The sequence below is a fragment of the Zootoca vivipara genome, chromosome 4, assembly GCF_965207765.1.
Source record: "Zootoca vivipara chromosome 4, rZooViv2.hap1.1, whole genome shotgun sequence".
NCBI lineage: Eukaryota > Metazoa > Chordata > Lepidosauria > Squamata > Lacertidae > Zootoca > Zootoca vivipara.
Window position 1 is genome coordinate 33,330,215 of NC_142587.1, and position 20,512 is coordinate 33,350,726.

General features: G+C 42.2%; 1 protein-coding gene across 1 annotated transcript; it reads left to right on the forward strand.

Moving 5' to 3' along the window:
* Nucleotides 1-12,299, forward strand: ASMT (acetylserotonin O-methyltransferase). The gene is made up of 8 exons (XM_035116140.3): nt 1-87; nt 1,584-1,758; nt 4,274-4,403; nt 6,185-6,253; nt 6,718-6,836; nt 7,590-7,730; nt 8,408-8,530; nt 10,496-12,299. The coding sequence occupies exons 1-8, from the start codon at nt 16-18 to the stop codon at nt 10,705-10,707; spliced, it is 1,041 nt and encodes a 346-aa protein (XP_034972031.3). The 5' UTR covers nt 1-15; the 3' UTR covers nt 10,708-12,299.
* Nucleotides 12,300-20,512: the final 8,213 nt, after the last annotated feature.

Here is a 20,512-nt window from a genome sequence, read left to right on the forward strand (position 1 = left end):
GTGCAGTGAACAAAAATGAGCTCCGCAGAGGACCTCGAATATCCTCGTCTCTTAATTCAGTACCAGAATGGATTTTTCATATCAAAGGTAAGGGTCACAAATGATATGCCTCAAGAAAATTTAAACTAGGAAGTGATGCTTTTTTTCTTCTTATTGTGGATGTGTGCAGAACCTAGAGCACCTATAGAGGTGAATCTTTTAATTTACCTGTGTCTGTTTCAATTTTGTGTTCAACAGCTTGCATCTCTTGGTAATCTGAAGTCCATACATGTTAAAAGCAAAGCATGTTTGACATTTCTCTGAATATCAAATTTGGAAAAATCCAGCACCAAGCAAATATGTCGCTTAAAGTAAATCTCACATAGAGTTTTCCCACCTTTTCAGTGCCTGCTTGTAGAACGAGATCATTTGCTTTAGTGCTTACAGCTTGTGCCCTCCAGGAAGAATCTAGCCTTGTTTCTTAACAACAGTATTTCGCTGTGGAAAGAGAGCAAGAGGTGTCAACACAGTTCCATTTTTATATACATCTGAAAGTCTTCACAGGTGTGAAATAGGAAAATTCCTAATATGAACCTTTTTTAAAAAAAGAGAGAGAGAGGAAAAAAAGAGATTCTCTTCTGTAGGCGATATGCAATTCCAATCAATAGAAAAATGCAAAGGTTTTGTAAACCCACAAGGAAGCTGGGAACAAGTATAGTTTTCAAAGATGCTAGAAAATCATTAATAAATAACTTCAAACTACCCCCAAGGGGGAAATTATCCCATCAAAATCTGTGGCAAAGCAAGATATTGAAGCAAGCATATACTGTATGTTGCTCTTTTTAAAAGGAGCCTGTTGCCAGGATAAAAACAATGAGGACATCAACTTGCAGCTGTGGCTGCGACATACTGTTTTTATTATTGTGTATGGCAACAATAAAATAGGGGGCACTGTGGTGTAAACCACTGAGCCCCAGGCTTGCCGATCGGAAAGTCGGTGGTTCAAATCCCTGTGACAGGGTGAGCTACCATTGTTCGGTCCCAGCTCCTGCCATCCTAGCGGTTCGAAAGCACATCAAAGTGCAAGTAGATAAATAGGTGCTGCTCTGGTGGGAAGGTAAACGGCATTTCCGTGCGCTGCTCTGGTTTCGTCAGAAGTGGCTTAGTCATGCTGGACAAACGTCGGCTCCCTTGGCCAATAAAGTGAGATGAGTGCCGCAACCCCAGAGTCGTTCGCGACTGGACTTAACTGTTACCTTTTATGGTAACAGTTGGACTTAACTGTTACCTTTTATGGTAACAGTTGGACTTAACTGTTACCTTTTATGGTAACAATAAAAATCCCACAAGAAAAATATGCATCCAGGCTATGTATGTTTAGTTTAACAAAGACCTAGATGAACCTCAACAATGCATTGCAGAGGTCAGTTTAAAATTCTTTCTGCCATTCGACTGTAGGTTGCCGTCCCAACCAACCCTGCTTACCTGGGAGCAAGCCTCATTGAATTCCATAAGACTTACTCGTGAGAAGTCACTGCACTGTTAGCCACTGCTGTGCTTTCTCTCTTTGCTTCTTTCATCCCTGCCCGTTCCTTTGGTTTTAGGTGATGTTTGCTGCCTGTGAGCTGGGAGTATTTGATCTGCTGAGAGAGTCGGAAGATCTCTTGACCTCAAAGGCCATTGCAGAGCAGCTGGGCTGCAGCTTCCAGGGAATGGAGAGGTTGCTAGATGCCTGTGTGGGTTTAAAGCTGCTGAGAGCAGAAGTGAAAAAGGAAGGAGGTAACCATGTCAGAGGAATCTAACCATAGCTGCCAAGTTTTCACTTTTCTCGCGAGGAAGCCTATTCAGCATAAGGGAAAATCCCTGAAAAAAAGGGATAACTTGGCAGCTATGAATCTAACATGACCAGCCACCCCTGTTTTGGCCTCTGCATATTATGTGCCTAGAAACTGACCATAATTTTTTTTAAGAATATAGGAAGGAACCAGCTTGCCTACACCAACTGTCCCCGACCTGGGTATCCCAAATGTTTAGGACCTTAACACCCATCAGCCTGAGTCAGAATGGCCAATGGTCAAGGTTGTCCAAAGCACCTACTGAGCCCCAGTTTGGGAAAGGCTGGCCTATCCTGACTGGTGTTGGCTTTCAAGGGTTTCAAGCAGAGTCTTTCCCTGTCTGGCGAACCCAGGGATTGAGCCTGGATCCTTCTGCTTTGCCAGTGGGCAACAAACATTTCTTAATAATGTTGAAAGTAATTTGAAATAGAGATTGCTGGTTCTGGTTCACCTGCTCAACTGTCTTTCAGCTTTGGTAAATAGGTTTTGCCTATTTCTATATTGTTTTGATGATCTGCAAGCTGTGTTTGCTACAAGCAAGGGGGAGGGCAATATATATATAGATGCATGAATGCACAATAGAAGGTGACTCTCAAACCACTTCTAGCTCTTTCTTAAATGATTGCCTGTTTCCCACCTGCAAAACAGAAAGACTTTAATGCAGGGGTGTCAAACTTAAATTCATCGGGGGCCGCATCAGCAGTTTGGTCACCCTCAAAGGGCCGGTTGTGTCTGTAGGACTATGTGTCCACTCTTTATTATTATAAATTATTGTCACTGCATTCAATTATTACTGTTTTTTGTAATAATGTAAGCTCATTCCCGCCCCCACGCGGATCACATTCCTGCGTCGTGGCACGTGTGTGGGAGGGGATGTAAACGAGGGAAATTTGAACAAAAGGTGGGGATCGACGGCTTCCGGGGGGGGGGGGGCTCAACTAAACCTTCGGCAGGAAGGAGAAAGCCACTGCTGGGATTAAAACCCTGCAGATGGAAAGAGGGCTTCCCTCTCCCGCCCTGCGCACACCCAAACCCCGCTAGGCAGGATGCCACACGCTGCAACCCACCCCATGCTTTGGAGAGGGGCAGGAACATGCGGTGCAGCGCCAACTCCCTGCTTTGCTTTTGCATCCTCCCTCCTCAGCGCCAGAGTCCCTTCCCCTCGCGCTGAGGGAGGGCAGCGGATTTCCCAAGGAGGAAGGCGGCGGCAGCCCCAGCGGACGTGCATCTTCACCTCAGAGCTGCTCTTCCCCCCACCTGCGCTGTTGTCGTCTTCGCCGCCGCCTCTCCCTACCGGGACTGCAGGCAGAGGAGGCTTGAAAACCTCCCCCCCCCCAAAAAAAATCCCCTCCCACCTACTCAAACCGCGAGGCGACTCCATCTGGAGCCCTACATCACGAGGGGCTGAGAGGAGGCGGCGGCAACGGCACGGGTTCCTGCTCTTCCCGCTCTGCCGCCGCCTCCTCTCAGCCCCTCGTGATGTAGGGCTCCCTCCCGGCCAGCCCCCCCGGGGAGCAGCTCCGCCGGAACTGAGAAGCCAAAGGGCAGCTCGGGGGTGGGGGGCAGAGCAAAAGCCAGGCACCCTCCCGAGTGTCTATGAGGAGAAAACGGGGGAAGAGGGAATCAAGAGAGCAACTGTTGCGCTTCGCCTACTTCCCCCTCTGGCTCACTCCGCGTCCCTTTCGCCCGCTCGCTCGCCCACCTCCCGGATGCAGCCGAGGAGAGGAAGGGAAGCGGCGGGCGGCGGCTCCCCAGTGCCGCCTCACTTGCTCTCGGAGACAACAGCAAAGCCCGCCAAAAAAAAAATCCAGCGCTGCTCCGTCCCAACACCAACTTTGCCGGCGGCGCCTGTAGGGCTTTCCTACCTCCTCGGCGGGCTTCCTCCTCCTCCTCCTGCATCTCACTTCCCTGTCTGGCCGCTGTGCCACCGCCTCCCTCAGCCTCATTCGAAATTGAAATTCCCTGGCCAAGGCCGTCAGCGCGGCTCCAGCGCCCCGGGCTCCGCCTGCAGCCCCGTCCCCGGTTTTGACCCTCGGCCAATCGCAGGCTCCAGAACTACTGTCAGCGGCTATTGTCGGCGGCGGCTACGCGGGCCACATGACGAGGTCTGGCGGGCCGGATTAGGCCCCCGGGCCTTGTGTTTGACACCCGTGCTTTAATGAAACATCCAAGGCTGAATGTGTGTGTTGTGCACACACAAGAGGGCATCTAATCTTTTTCTGCTTCCAGGCAGTTTACTTTGAGCTGCACCAAGATGCTGTTAAATCCCCAAAATTGATGTATATTTTGGCAAATGGCAAGCAGAGTTAGTGTAGTGTAGATTTAGAAGAGGATTGCATCAAAAAAATAAGCTGGACAAATAAATTGTGCAGATGCATTATTCTTGTGCTTAAGATGATGGTGCTGCAGATATCACCACCGCTGTGCTAAATATTGACTTTGCCTTCTTTCCTCTTCAGCATTTTATGGAAACACGGAAATATCAAATCTCTACCTCACAAAATCAAGTCCGAAGTCTCAGTATCATAACTTGATGTACTATTCTAAAACCATCTATTTGTGCTGGCACTACTTGACAGATGCTGTGAGGTAAGGTGAACGATGAGGAAGCTTATGTTGATAATTGAAAACTGAAACCTTTGCAAAACCTTGCAGTGAACCACTGCATTATTCCCTTTGCATGGATCTTTTTCAGGAGAACTACTGTTTACTGTTGGATGCTGAAGTGCTAATAGTTCAAACAGGACTGGTATAGTTACGATTGTTACACTACTACTTTATTTTTTATACCACACACCAAGTGCTAGCATTGTGATATTGTTAACTCTGCCTTAAGAAGATTTATTTTTTTGCAAGTGTGTGGAAACCAGCTAGGGAATGCTTTGTCCTAACAGCACTATTTACCAAGAGAATTCTCGGGAGGATACTTAGCAATGAGGAACTGGCACGAAGGTGTTGAGATACCAGTTGATTCTATTGTTTGTGCCAGAAGAAAACAAAGGAAATTGGGGTGGATTTTTCAGCAAATGAGGACCACCATATGGTTCTACTGATTTCTTTGAAGTAGCTGTTGTTAGTAATACTAAGTTCTTTATCATGGATGGTTGGGAGCTGTGTAAGAGGATTTTCCAAGTTCAGCTGAAATTAATGCAAATTTAAGATGGCCCATTTGCCCAGTTTCCAAGTAGACGCTTCCCAACAAGTTTCCATTATCTTCAAGTTCTGGTCATTTGCCATAATCCAGAGAAAGCAATAAATATTTAAAAATGGGAAGGCACTTGAGCTCAAGACATTTTGGAGACCCTCTTAACACCTGTCAGTTGTTTCAGAAGGAGTAGAAGGCTTAACTAAATCCATATTTCCCTTCAATTCAAAACAACTATCAAGCGTAGCTCTGGCAGAGAAGCATCCTGTATCACCCATGTGCACCAGTGATGGAACAATTCCCTTTGGCTCAATTAAGAATGCACTTGGCAATTACAAGCTTCCTCGGCATGTGTTTGGAAAAACACACACATCTGTTTTCTAAGAGATCTCTCTTGGCTTACGTTAGCACATGTTCATGCTCCGCAGATAGGCACCTTATCTTATGTCGGCTTGAGAAGAAAGTGGCCTTGAAATTTATCTCCACCTTTCCTAGCCAAAACAACAGCAACAACCGTGTAAATACATTCAGTGGGGAAAGAAAGGGTTTTTAGCGCTGGGTGAGAAACATCAATTACATGAAACCTTCACAAGGAACAAATCAAAGTAATTGACCAAAAGCAGATTATATGTGCCAAGCAAAAGGCTGCTTGGTTGGGTTGTCTGGCTCACATAGTTCAGAGACAGCTGTGAGAGTTTCATTGGGCACAACTTTTATGCATGTGCCTACAAAGCTTATCTGGCTTTGGTTGTCAAGGTCACTGAATAGTTGGTGTGTGTGTGTGTGTGTGTGTGTGTGTGTGTGTTTGTGTTTGCAGAATCTTGTTTTACATTCCAAATCAGAGAAGGTCCTAGGGGGTGAGAAGCTTGATTTGCAATATTGTTAAGAATGATAAGCTAGGCAAATTTGTATTCCAGATAAGGTAATTGCTGGCACCGCTAATTTGCATTTATGGTTCTTGATACAGCTAGGGATGTAGGCATATATAAGCTTCTGTCTCTTATGTTCCCAGGAAGGTTCCTGAATGTTTTGATGGTTTTTTTTTTAAGCTAGCTTACTTCAGGATCACTGCTCCTGTGAAAAAGTGAACTCTATAAGCAACATCATGCAAACATTCTTAGGCATTTGTTCAGGATTCTTCTTGAGTATGGCAGTATTACATAATATAAATGACATTCTAACGTTAGCTGTTGAATTTATCAAGATTTTTTTCCCTTAATTCAAGGGAGGGGAAAAACCAATATGAGAGAGCATTTGGCATTTCATCAAAAGACGTCTTCGAAGCACTTTACAGGTAAGGCTTCCCCATAGTAGTTTTATCTAAAACACAATAGATTGTCCCTGATCAAATGTCTTTGTGTGCATGCTGTTTTTGATAGCAACGGTGGTTATTGTGAAGGTTATAAATAGCAGTAATCTGTTTTGGAGGTTAATAGTATATGGTTAACTGAGGCAAGGGTGTCATGGTCCAATTCTTGGTTTCTTAAGAGATTTTCCAAGCACAATCATATACAAGCTCTTCTGTAAGGATGCCTTGCTTGTGCAATAGAAACAGCAGGTCCATGTGTCTGTTTACAGAGCTGCTCCTTCCAATGAAATGAATGGGGCCATCTGCACAAAGATCTCATGGGTGTGTTAAAGAATATGCAATTCTTTTTAATTAGGGTGGCAGAAAAGCTGCCCATGTCTTTTACATAGCAGTAAATCATTGCGGGCATTTGCAATGAGCTTATTGCTTGTGCAATTTCAAATCTCTAGATCAGAGGAAGAAATGATAAAATTCATGTATGGATTGAATGCAATTTGGAGCATATGTGGCAGAGATGTGATAGCTGCATTTGATCTTTCTTCGTTCCCTGTCATATATGATCTTGGAGGTAAGTGCCGTTTAATAATTTTCCTTTGACACACACAGAGAAATGTTAAAATCTTGCATGGAAAAACTTGCACTTTAAGACAACTGCCTGGTTTAATGAAGGCATTAAAAACACGGCGGGCCTATTTTATGGACTGGCATGAATTTTAAGAGTTGCAAGCTGTTACTCCTATGGCAGCTTGAGGCAATCCAGTACTCAGGAGTACCAGTTTGCCTACTGGGCAGCTGTCCAAACCTGACCTTACTATAGTGGTTGGCATGTTCTAGTACATAACCGTGTTGGCCTCAATGATACCTATAGGATTTGAAAATGAAGTTTGCAGCACCCAGTGGGGCTAGTGAGGGCCTTCTCTGTAGAGGAACCAAATATTTCCTTCTGTATCTTGGCTCCTGTTAGTAGTGGCAGAGCTGATTTCAAGATCTAGCACCACTTGTGCCATCAAAGAGGTTTGTGGAGTGTGACCTCATTTCATGCTGGGTGCGTGCCAGAGGACATTAGCTTGGGGTGTGGTCCTATCCAGGCCAAGACTGTCGAAACTCTTATGTCACTTCAGATGAAGAAGGCACCACTCCCTGCCAAAAATGGTAAGAAACCCAGTGGTAGGCCCATCCATACTCAAAAAGGATGTGAGAAACAAAATAGTGCTGTGCCAATAATGGGTTGGTTGGTTGGTTGGTTAGTTAGTTATTTTTTTTTGCCTCCTCCTCCTAACTCATTACTGTGCGTTTTTTTAATACCTTTTTCTTCAAAAAGGAGGCGCTGGTGCTTTAGCCCAGGAATGTGTTTCACTATATCCAAATTGTTCAGTCACAATTTTCGACCTGCCTAAAGTAGTACAGACAGCAAAGAAGCATTTTGTGTCCTCTGAGGAACAGCGGATCACTTTTCACGAAGGTAAAGATGGTGGTTTCTTCTGTGTTTTCTGAGATAACTAGGTTGAGGAGGAGAGCGTTGCTCCTTACTACAAATTCCTTTACCCTCCTCTGTAGAAAGTAGCCCCATAATTTAATACTGTGCCTTTTTTTCCTGAGGCTATCCCCCACCCCCCTGCCCACAGTTGAAATATTTGATTTCTAGGACATTTCGGAAGGGCCATACAAATGTGACCTGGAGCTAGAGCTTATATATGACTGCAAAAGCACTCACTGCCTAACAGATAAGTCACTGGGTGGTTTTTAGAGTTGGCTCTTCCAGAAAAAAAGAATGAAATAGATTAAATTATAATCTCAGAACCTCTATTCTCCAAATTAATTACAGGATAGACCATCTTCACATGGAACCCCAATACAGAAAGTGCCTGTATTGCTTGGACTTACTGCTCCTTCTTTCGCACATGCCTTGTGTCCAACAAATAGAAAACATGTAGTTTAGATGCTTTTATTAACATGGTGCATCTCAACTGTTACAAAACCCGTCCTCCCCGCAGAGAACTTTAATGCTGGCTCAAGCATGAAAATAAACACCAGCGAATCTTCTTTTGATCTCAGCTACTTTGGACCCATTCCATGTTTTATTGACATGCTGGATGCTCGGTTAATCGGAAATTAATGTTTGTTTTCTGTCTCATGCAGGAGATTTTTTTGCAGACCCAGTTCCAGAAGCTGACCTGTATATTTTGGCAAGGATCCTCCATGATTGGGCAGATGAGAAATGTGTGCAGCTTCTCAAAAAGGTGCAGAAGGCTTGCAAAACTGGTACGCACGTGTGTATGATAACGCACAAGAGCCTGGCTAGACATTGCATTTGTCACTTCAAAAAACCAAGCTCTGGTTTTTTTTATCTCTCTGGGACTGTTTAATGTACTCAGTGCATTCTTCCAACCACAGAAGGAGGGGTGGTGGAATTGGTGGCAGGCTAGGCAAGAAGATATCACTCATGCAATCAGGCTTCTCCTTCATCTCCTCTCCCTGTAGCCCTTAAATCAGTACTGGAGGGCTACAAGCTGTTTGAGGTTGGAGGGGAGAGAGAGAGAAGAGAAACAGGAAGTATCACTGTGTAGGTGGGTGGAAGTTATTGGTTCTCAACATATTTCAAGGAAACGTTTTATCAAGGGGTGAACTGCAGCAGCAAATGCGCCCCAAACAGATTTTATTAAGAAGCTCTAAAGATATCATTCGATAAGAAGTTTCTTGAAAACACGTTGAGAACCATATCTATTTGTGCAGCTGTCTATTTCATTCTTGAGTTTTTCTGCAACTGTTACTGATCCTTTCTATTTATGCTACTTTTTCAAATCAAAAACCGAGATTCAAAGCAACAAGCAACTGGTCCCATGTGCCCAGCTAAGCTTTTTTCTACTCTCAAAGGAAGCATTTCTCTTGCCACCTGACTATTTTTGAAGCTCAGAAGGGTTTCAAAAATAGTTGTGATAGGCTATGGGAACCTGCTTTTAAAAGGGGGAGGAAATATTCAAAAATCCCACCAAGCATGCACAGACTCCTAAGTTTGTCTACGTAGCTGTCCTTGACATTAGAAATAAAGTAGTTGAAATGTTAGTGCAGTTGTAGTTGTAATCCCTTTTCAGGTGGCGCTGTGGGTTAAACCACAGAGTCTAGGGCTTGCTGATCAGAAGGTCGGCGGTTCGAATTCCTGCAACGGGGTGAGCTCCCGTTGCTCGGTCCCAGCTCCTGCCCACCTAGCAGTTCGAAAGCACATCAGAATGCAAGTAGATAAATAGGGACTGCTCTGGCGGGAAGGTAAACGGCGTTTCCATGTGCTGCTCTGGTTCACCAGAAGCGGCTTTGTCATGCTGGCCACATGACCCGGAAGCTGTCTGCGGACAAACACTGGCTCCCTCGGCCTATAGAGCGAGATGAGCGCCGCAACCCCAGAGTCGGACACGACCGGACCTGATGGTCAGGGGCCCCTTTACCTTTACCTAGTTGTAATCCCTTTTCAGAAGTTACGGAAGGACTAAATGAACATGGTGGTCAGTGGCATTGTGAGAGCAGCATCTCTCTTTCTACACATTGATTGATTGATTATATTTCTGTGTGGCTTTTCATTAAAATGAATTACAAAGCAGCTTGCAAACAATAAATAACAGTAACAGATCATCACAAATGCAACATAAATCATATAGAATAATTAACTCATCACCAGTAAAACAATTATATAAAGCACTATTAGCAAAACAACTAAAAAAAAAAAGCTAAACAGCACTATGACAAATCATATTATAGAATTCACAATGGTCACATGTATGACAAGATGAGTCTGGCGTTGTCACTCCCTATATCAATCAATTTAGCCTTTCTATAACGTCTTGAAAGGTCTATGGTTGTTTTTATCATGGCAGCAACAATACATCATTTTACTTTAATGGAATATGTTCACTTTATAGTAGGGATAGCCAACCTGGCAGCCTCAAGAGGCTTTGGACTCCAACTCCCATCAGCGTCATTGTCAGGAATAATGGGAGTTGTAGTCCAGCAGTATCTGGAGGGCACCTCATTAGCTAGCTCTGGTTTATAGGAAGAGTATAGAGACCCACACTTTGCTTACTGGTCTAAATCCTTGTTGTTCTGTTTCACGTAGCTCCATCTTCATTCCTGGGTGCTCTCTTTTTCTTGAAATCTTAGGCTGAGGTTATAGACCCATTAAAGGATTAAGATGAGGCCGGGCAATGTGTCAAAATGAATCTTGTTTTCCCCAACCAGGTGGCGGCGTTTTACTAGTCGAAACACTTGTGAATGAAGACAGAAGCGGGCCTTTGGAAAGCCAGCTCTATTCCATTAATATGTTGGTTCAGACTGAAGGGAAAGAGCGGACCCCTGCCGAGTACAGCAGCCTCCTCACCGCAGCTGGCTTCAGGGAGATTGAAATCAAGAAAACTGGAAAGCTGTATGATGCCATTTTAGGAAGAAAATAATATAGTCCCTGCAGCTTTATTATCAGACGTGGCAAATAAAGCAAGAATAAAAATGATAGGGTTTGGTTTAAGTTAAAAATATCTATCCAACTCACAGTTGCAATTATAATATCAATAGCAACCTAATAACTGTCAAATGTTACAGTACTAATTTATTTAATTGCAGCCTAGGGAAAGAGAGTGCCTGCTTGGCCTTTTCAGTCTAGAATCCCTTTCAGTTTAAGCATGCCTTACAGTCTACATAGTGAATATTCGTAGCTATATTCTACTAGTCATTGGTTTGGGCCACTGTGACATCATGTGAAGTGTTGAAAAAATCAGTCATGGAATGCTAATCTAGTGAGGGAAATGAAAACATCACACAGGTGCAGGGCGATGTCTTAAGACAGATGTACAGGAGACACAGGGTCAATGAGATGATGGGTCAAGAGAGAGGGCTAGGATAGAGTCAGTGGCCAGAGGACACTTCGCTCACATGTTGTAAAGCAAATTCCAAGTCTGCTATGGTGTGTGGTAAATGGTGGGGTCTGTTTTCTTGTGCATTTCTGTGTGTGGAGTTGTTAAGGGGAAATTTGTATTGCTGGCTTCATGATAGAAATCCAGTCCCCTTGTCTCCTCCACTCTGGCTCCAAGGCAAAGAATGAGACCAAATTGTTTTGTTTATTTTATTTTATGTATTTATATTATGCCTTCCTCCCAAATTTGGATTCAAGGCGTCTAACAGAAGTTTAAAACATTACAGTATTACAAAATACACAGTAGTGAAAGCAAAAGTAGTTCATAGTTAAAAATGTGTTAATCCACTTCTGGAGCATGATTCACCCCTTAAGGAACATTGCGTTAATCTGAAATTGGAGGTATATTCCAAAAAGAAAGGAAACAAAAGAAAACCTTTTGACAGATGGTGATATCTTATTTTTTGTTCAGACTAGCCCTGTTCTATATTAAATTTCTCTGAAATGAATTATTTTGCAAATGGCAAGTCGTTAATCAAAGAAAGAAAAGACTTATCAATTAAATTCTTTGATCCTTGGATTAGTTAATAGAAATATCTAATGAGCAGGATTTATTTAAATGTAAAACAGTCCTGGAAGATGGATCTATGTGCTATTGTATTGTGTAATGATTTTGGGCGGATATTCTGTTGCAGTCAAAACAAAGAGCATTCTGGCACTTCTAAGCAGCCTCTTGCAAGCTGATGCCCTCCAGAGGTTTGCAGTCCCCAAAAAACTGTAGGATATCAGCTTAGAGGAGCCTTAAAGCTATTCAGTATAGCTTTGGTGAATTGGAGTTCACTTCATCACATCAGATATGTGAAGTGTTATCCTAAGTTGGCAGGCAACATTATAAGCAATGAGGTCAAGGGGAAAGGGCAATGCAAATTAAAATGTCTAAGAAAGTAAGTTTGCCTCATATTCCCCCCCCCCTATTCTTTATTTCTACTCTTAGCTTTATTTTCTTTCTTTCTTTTTTCTTTTCTTTTTTCTTCGCCATTTATGGGTCAATTTTTCTTTCTTCTTTTCTTCTTTTTCCATGAAAATTGATGTATTGTATGAATTAAATTTTACGAATAAATTCTCTGTTGAATAATTAGTTTGAATGCATTTTTAGTTGAATATGTATGTATTTTTAGTCGAATTATAAATAAAGGATTAAAACTTGGGGGGAGGGGGGAAGTGAGCAAGTTTGCACTGAACTTGAAAACAAATCAACGCTTCTCTCACAGAACAGTATCACATTCACCATTAGATGGTGCCGCTCGTCTATACTTCAGCTGTACCCTGGGACTGGTTCTGAAATGTCTATGCTGGCCAGCACTTCTCCACTTACCGGGTACATTCAAGGATGAAGTTCGGCACTGAGGTCAAGTTGCTAAGACCAAGACAAATCCACTGTAAACATCCTACTCCTTAATTCTGCAGAGCAAACATTCCATTATCGTGGCGTGTTTCCTTGTGAAATATAAGTGGAATCTCATTCCATAGTTTTAAAGTAACCTGCCATGTTTCCAGGTTATGGATACTTACGCGTACATACAAAAATATATTTTTCTGATACCATTTATTTGAAGATAGAACTGTTCTACAGATTCAACAATCTAGAGATATGTGAGAAACTGGCTAAAGCAAAGTAATGCTTTGGTCCAACCAAAAATACACGATGTTGCCATAATGTTCCGGTAGCTGTCATTTTTATATCCAGGCTTTGTCATGTGCCTTCATCAGGAAAGGGTAGGATATGAACTGCAGGCTGTATTCTGCACAGTTAAAGCTTTTCCTTAGCCTACCACCGAGTGGCAATTCATCCATAGTCTTGTATAGTTTGGGATGAAAGAAGAGGGGACAGTTACTTGGTAGAGAGGTCTTTGTGATCTGGACAAAACTTGCAGGTAAGGATGGGTGAACCTGTCAGTTTTGGTTCTCTAAGATTCTAAATTTTCCAGTCTTAAATTCAGTTCTCCGCATTTCTGCAGAAATTTGTAAATTTGTTTTTTTTAATGAAACAAAACAAAAAACCTAGTGAATATTCAGCTTGTCAGTGGGAGTTTTTTTTACGCATTTACTGATGAACACATTTTTGCAAGTAATTTTTGTTAATACATTTCACTAATATATATGTTTTCATGCACATTTCCCTTCTAATATAATGATTTTTATACGTATTGTTTGGTTGAGGAACACTATTGTAAAATTCAAAGAAGCGTAAATTTTGAAGGATTGTTTGTATTTTTGTTTGCATATTGGTTCAAGAAGCATGAATTAAAACAGAAACAAAATCAGTTTTCTACTCCATCTCTACTTGCAGGAAATGCATTTCTATGCCTGATCCTGTCTGGGAGGTTCATTTGGCCAGATATCTCATGACATTTTTATTTCAGCAGGCCTTTAAATGGCTTTAGGAGTGGTTTTTAAAATGAAACATAGCTGTAATTCTTCAGATATTATTAATCCTATCTCTGGAATAATCCAATGTAGGAATTTTATGGCTGACCTATATGAGGCAAAATCCCTGTTTTGAAACAAGATAAATGTAAGTAGACATCTTGAACATGTTGAGGGAGTCTATGGAGGCCATTTTCCAAAATGGCTGCCCTTCATCCTCTCACAACACTTGTCTCATGAGCCATGGAATCCTACATTTTTGGACAAAAATATATCCAATTACTCTACTATATATTTTACAGGACTCCACAAATATTGCTCTAGAATATATTTGCTTTATTGGGCTGATAATGTAAAGCAAAGTAGTCCTCCTTGGTTCAAGATGTGAATGAAACAGGCTTGCGTGTCTTTCTTGTCAGTTGACAAGTAATTTTAGATGCTTTCCATGGTTTTGCACCCAAGTGAAAGGTGCTAGACAGTTATTTGCTTGTGCATCGTTTTGTGCTTGCCTGAAATGAGAGCATGGCTTGAATTCAAACGAGGAAGCAGCATGCCATTTCTAAAACTGTTAAAATTCAGCAATATCGCTTTGCAACGATTGACTGAGACTTTTGCCTGGATCAATAAGAGTGTTGAATGCAGAGTGGGCGCAGGTAACAATGGCAGGAGATGTTCAGGAAGAGAAGGAGCAGGATGTGAGAATATAAGTTATTGTTAGCACGATTGTCAATACCTTGTGAATGCATGGCAGTGTTTCTTTCTGCAAAAGCAGTCAATTCAGGGTTTGAAACAACTTGAAAGCTGCAGGGATTTGCATATCCTTCCTAAAAGAACCAGTGCCACCCCCCTAGTCTCAAAACAGAGATATGCTAGCATTGCCAGCATCTGCAAGAGAAAAGGTGGGAGTGGGATGCTGGGACAGAAATGAGACATTTCCTTTCTAGACTTCTAATAGAGGCAGGGTAATTTAGATTGTGACACAAATGGGGAACTAGTGGCCCTGAAGACCCTTTTAGACTACAACCCCCATTAGCCTCAACCAACATGGTCATTAGTCAGGGAAGATGGGAATTGTAGTCCAGTAACAATATGGCTTATCTGGTCTGTGCACAGCTCTGAAACTGACATAAAATACATGACAGGATCTCTCCATACTTTTAAAGATATATTAATGTGAGTGAGGTTCTGGTTTCGGTTGGAGTAGTGATACTGGGAGAAGGGATCAGTCTACTGGTCTACTCTACTGGTAGAGTACCCTACTCTACTGGCCTGCTTTAAACAATTATTAGCCCCACACTGTGCCTGTATCATGGCTTTGTCCCATTCCCCCCCCCAGTAGTAGGTAGCATTTAGATGATCGAATCAAGTTTCTTTGGGCAGGTTTAAGTTCTAAAATAAAATTTTCTGGAATTCCAGTTGCATTTTACTCTTATCATGTCTGCTTCATACTCTACTTCAGTTCCCAGCATCCCCCAAACCTGAAACCAACAGCCTACAGTTCCAGTCCTGCTGCAGCTACAGATCTTGTGGGATGGAGGCAGGGAGATTTATTGCTTTTTGCTGGATTTCACTCATGGAGTATAATGTGAGGTTATCTAGAAAGGTTATGTAAGATACTTTCCCTCCTGCCTTAAGGCTTTAAAACTCCACAGATCCATACTATGCCGGAGAGCTTGGTAGAACAGAACTTATAGATATATATTTTACTGCTTCTCATCTCTGAAACTCAGAGATGTACCTGAGAGTTATGAGGCATAAAGGTGACCTTGCCAATAGCTGCTCTTCCTTATGAGTAATTCACTCTGAGTGCACCCACTTCCATTTCCATAAACAATAGAGCGACCTTTTGTAGTGAGCGTGGGGAAAACACAGACACTACTAAAAATGGAACAGACTGAAGAGAGCAGCAGACTAAAAAGAGTAGCTGACTCACAGCTTTTCCTTAACGGCAGTTGACAGCAGCCATTTTGCTTAGGTCAAGGAAGTGCTTGTGATCTTTATGAAAAAGAAAGGGATGACGTTGAGTGTCACTTACGGACTCATTGTTAAAACCGTGTTTATGGAAGACAATCTTCCTTGACTACGAGTGATCACAAAAAAAAGAAGGACCCCTGACCATTAGATCCAGTCGTGGCTCATCTCGCTTTAAAAGCCAAGGGAGCCGGCGTTTGTCTGCAGACAGTTTTTTCGGGTCATGTGGCCAGCAAGACAAAGCTGCTTCTGGCAAACCAGAGCAGCACACAGAAACACCATTTACCTTCCCTTCCCTTCCCTTCCCTATTTATCTACTTGCACTTGACATGCTTTCAAACTGCTAGGTTGGCAGGAACAGGGACCGAACAATGGGAGCTCACCCCCATCATGGGGATTCGAACCGCCAACCTTCTGATCGGCAAGCCCTAGGCTCTGTGAGTTAGACCACAGCGCCACCCACTTAGTTGGTCTCTAAGGTGCTACTGGACAATTTCTTATTTCAACTGTGTCAGACCAACACAGCTACCTACCTGATCCTTCATTAAATTATCTTCCCATTGATATATAGCTTTATGGTATTACTCCAAAAAAAAACTGGTGTTATGAGCCATGAAACCTCAGAAATACTTTTCCCAAAAAGGTTTCCACAATTTTGGCCACTAGTGTAAGTGGGAAATCGTGAGAGAGGACCTTCCTGAGAGAGACCTGGTGGGGGAAGCCTGCGTATATCTTATTTTTCTTCAGAGTTATTAAAAAAAATTTTTTTGAGTAGTGGTGGGATTTTTGCTCTAATATATCAGGTATTTAGAAGCAGTTGTAAAGCATGGAATGGCGATGGGAAGAGAAATGTTAATTTTGTGCTTCACAACTGAAGTAATGCACAGAATGCTTGTAAGAGCAGTAAGACCAGACTCCAGAAGTACCCAGCTGCTTCACCGAGTTTAACATCCTTTTACAATACAGTACTATTGCCAAACAGGGGGAAAAAGAAACTATACAGTGGCATCAGCCAGCTAACAAATAGGCCAGGAACATTTTTTACCTTCCATCTACTTTTCTGAAATGCCGCTTCAGCAAAATATCTCCTTTGATTCCCTCTTGAAGTGAGCAAAGTATTGGTTGTTGTGAACCGTTTGTATCTATTCATTTATGTCATTTATTCTCCCTCTGAGGATCGTCAATGCAGTCTGGCTTTCTCTGCCAGTCAATGGAAACATAAAAAATGTGTCAAACTGAGTTGTCCTTCTTAAGGGTGAAAAATATATTATGTGACAGAAAACTGAAAAAAGTAATGTCTTTTGACCTGGCTTTTGGTCTATTGAGATTCAACTAAAGTTATTCTTTGATTATTTTCATTGGATCCCAGTCACTGTGTACAATAAAATTTAACCTAAACAGTTTATGAGAGCTGTTTCCACACTGATGGGTTGACTTAGAGATACTGGTATATCTAAAACTGCAAACTCTGCAGGTGTCTTCCATTTTGTTCCTCAGCCAACTCATGTCCATCTGACTGACAAGTGGGCACCCCTGCCTGATTTAATGGGATGTTTAGGACTAAGAGACATGAATCTCAGTGTGGCTTTCTTACTTTTCTTACCATGCTTTGAGAACCTTAAGACAATTAAGAAGGCAAATTCTGTCAATAGCTAGCTGATGATATCTGGTTTTTAAGTTTTGCATGTTATGTGATATAGTTGCTGTAAAGGTTTATAATTGGATGGGGGACCATGTATTCAGATTCCTGCACTGCAGGGGGTTAGATTAGATAACCCTCAGGGTCACTTCCAACTCTATAATTCTATTATCTTCTAGACTGAATGCTGTCATCTGCCCCATGTTTCAGGTGTGGCACTTGCTTTGGACCCCCCTTTCTTCCCAAAGCACCTTCCACAGTTATTCACCTAAATATCTGATGCTTTCCTAAACAATTTCCAGACCAGATATTTACTTTAGTGGTTCTGAGAAAAGAGGAGGTGACTCTGTGATTGACATAAGAGCCAACCAGTCAGTGCCCTGCTCTAAATAGGGGGGGGCAGCTGCTTCACGAGTGACATTGGAGCTGTCCAATCAGCACCGCAAATCTGGCTTCTGCTCACACCACAGAAGCAGTTCCGCTTTGTCCCTGATCTGACGGAGAGCAGTGTGTATGTGTGTCAGAAGTGTGGTGTGCACACAGATGCACCTCAGTCTCACTACTGAAATTGCACATGTCTTCACAATTCTTTTAACGTGCATAGACCATCCTCTCTAAGAGCAAACTCAGGGCGGTCAAGTGCTTATCCACCTGGAAGCATAATAGCTCCCTTGAAGGTTGTTTCTATGTATTTTGAGGACTCCCTAGATGTGTAGAAGCACAGGTTTGTTAGAGAGAGAGAGAGAGAGAGAGAGAGAGAGAGAGAGAGAGAGAGAGAGAGAGAGAGAGAAAGCTGCCAAACCAGCTTTGCCAAGGACCTGTGAGCTTCCACACTGTATGGTAGTTATACTTGAGCCTTTAGAGAGGAGAAATTATATAGATCCCAGAGGTGGGGGACGTATTTTAGCCTGAGGGCTGGATTGGAAGTTGCCCGAACATCTCGAGGGCCACATTCCAATAGTGGGTGGGGTGAAATATGTTGAGAGAGAGAGAGAGAGATCTTACTTTGTGTGTGTCTAGGCTCCACAATCAGAATTTCTCTCCCCAGAGCTACTGAACAGTACCTAGCAATAAAATGCGCGACACACAACATATTGCAGGCTCCATATCTCAACAATGGCTTGGAGCTAAAGGGGCTTCATGTGCACTTAGTCTTCCTATTACAGCACTTTGAACCTCCAGAACTTGGTGTGAGGGCTGCACCCATCAGGGAGTACTGTATCAGTCTCCACCCCACCCCCCATTACACATAAAGACTATAATAAGCATCCACAGTGCTATTTTGATCTGTCCAAAAGGTAGAAACAATTTAAGTCAACCTTAACAATAGTCCTAGGGATGGGGAGTTAATGAAGCTATCTAAGAAATGTTTTATTACCCTGTGAGATTAAGTTATTATAGCTGTTACGCTTTATTTCGATGAAGTTGTCTCTTAATATAAAACCCAAGATAACTAAGATTAAGATTAGTTGAAAGATGGGACAAATTAATGAAGAAGGTTATGGACTTTTATTCCTTGTTGGTTTTTAAAGGAAAGGATCAATCAAGCTTGGGTATTACTGTATCCCATTATTTCAGTCTCCTGGAGGATTTGAGCTCCCTGATATATTTTTATGGGCAAATTGGAACATCCAAGTCAGTCTGCTGTTCTGTGCAATGCACTCACAAAGGCTAGCTTCACAAAGTGTGATGATACAGTAGCAATACATTTAAAAAGCAGCTACAAAGAAAAGGGAGGACATTGGCTGCCAGGAAGAACGTAGGGTTTTGTTTAGTAACTGCAGTTATCATACTTGCCACGGGGTGTAGCTATTGCATTTCTCTACGACAAAATGGCGATTTGCCAAAGGGCATACAGTATTTGTAGAAGGGCTTAAGCAGAAGAGCTGCATACTGTAGTATGTTCCAGGGAAAACAGAAATCCTTCTAAATTAGGCTTGACAGTAGGAAACAAAATATGCACTGTGGCACGCGGACAGTGCTTTCTGACACACCTTTTAATCCCTAAGTTTCTTTGCTTAAATGTCTGGTGAATTTACAATTTCAGCAATCTCGTATGTCAGACATAGGTTTTTATTTTATTACTTTTATCCATACTAGTAGGCTTAGTTCTTCACATAAGAATGCAGATAAAACCTGGTGACATATAGCCTGGATTGTCAAACACAGGAATTAAGAGTAATTAATTCTTGAATGCCTGGTAGAAGGAAACCATATGATGCTTCAGATGAGGTTCCTATAGTTTGGAGATCTGGATACACCTCATCTGTATATGACTGCTAATGTGTACATTTTGATCAGATTTTTCTTCAATACAGAAGATGGAATTTCTCCTTTTCCTACCTCCACACTGTCTGTTACCTGTTTGGGCTTTTGTGCTGACATGAGCTGTGCATGCACACGAAATCTCATACCTATGACAAACTTAGTTGGTCTCTAAGGTGCTACTAGAAGGAATTTTTTTTATTTAGTTGGAAGGAGTAAATCCCAATGAAATAAAATGCCTTTATTTATTTATTTTCTTTTGGCATTTGCATGCATAAAATTTCTCTGTGTGGTTTACAATCATTAAGGAAACAATTTAAATGCAAAATAAAACATAAACCCATAAAATAAAATAAAATGCAGCAAAAGCATTAAAGCACAAGCAAAACTGAATTTTCCATCTCTAACCTGTGGACCCAAATAGCTGAGCTGTACATTCATACGTAATGTTCAACAAGTGTTACAATCTGCATATGCAATAGCTGAGCTATACCCACTAACAAGTGTGTGCTCCTTCACACGAACACTTGCTGCTCATGTGTACAGACAGCTTGTACCTGCTTTTGGTGTAACATCTGAACAACCCTTGGGCGCCTGATACAATGGCAAGTGATCTGGGAAGACAGACATGTTACTACACCTTAGATAGGCAGAAAAAGCTGTCTTAACAAGGGTGAGGGAGGTAGCCAGAAACATTTTAGCATTTCATTTTCTGCTCTCTCATGCACAATATAACTAAGGTGGAGACAGGCATGCTGGATAACGGAAGATTTATTAGAAAACGCCTTGTGGCATCCAGTATGGGAACAGCATATGGATTTCTCTTATCCTCCTCTGTGATTTTCTCCACCGCCACAAGTATACTGTGTGCTTGATGAAATGTCAGCCGAGAACTGCTTTGAGGTTTCCTAATGGCTCCTGGCAGGTAGAAGCAGCAGCAGCAGCAGCAAAAAACCACAAGTAAATCAGTCTTGCAGCGAAACTCTGTTTATTTACTCCTGGGTTATCTTGTCAAGCACTGGAAATATCTTAACATCTAACAGAGTGC

Bases quoted from the DNA above. Each gene is read 5' to 3' on its own strand.
- ASMT (XM_035116140.3), top strand. From the start codon at position 16: ATGAGCTCCGCAGAGGACCTCGAATATCCTCGTCTCTTAATTCAGTAC. The intron at 6,254-6,717 runs GTAAGGCTTCCC...TCAAATCTCTAG, and splicing joins GTCTTCGAAGCACTTTACAG to ATCAGAGGAAGAAATGATAA. The intron at 8,531-10,495 runs GTACGCACGTGT...TTCCCCAACCAG, and splicing joins GCAGAAGGCTTGCAAAACTG to GTGGCGGCGTTTTACTAGTC.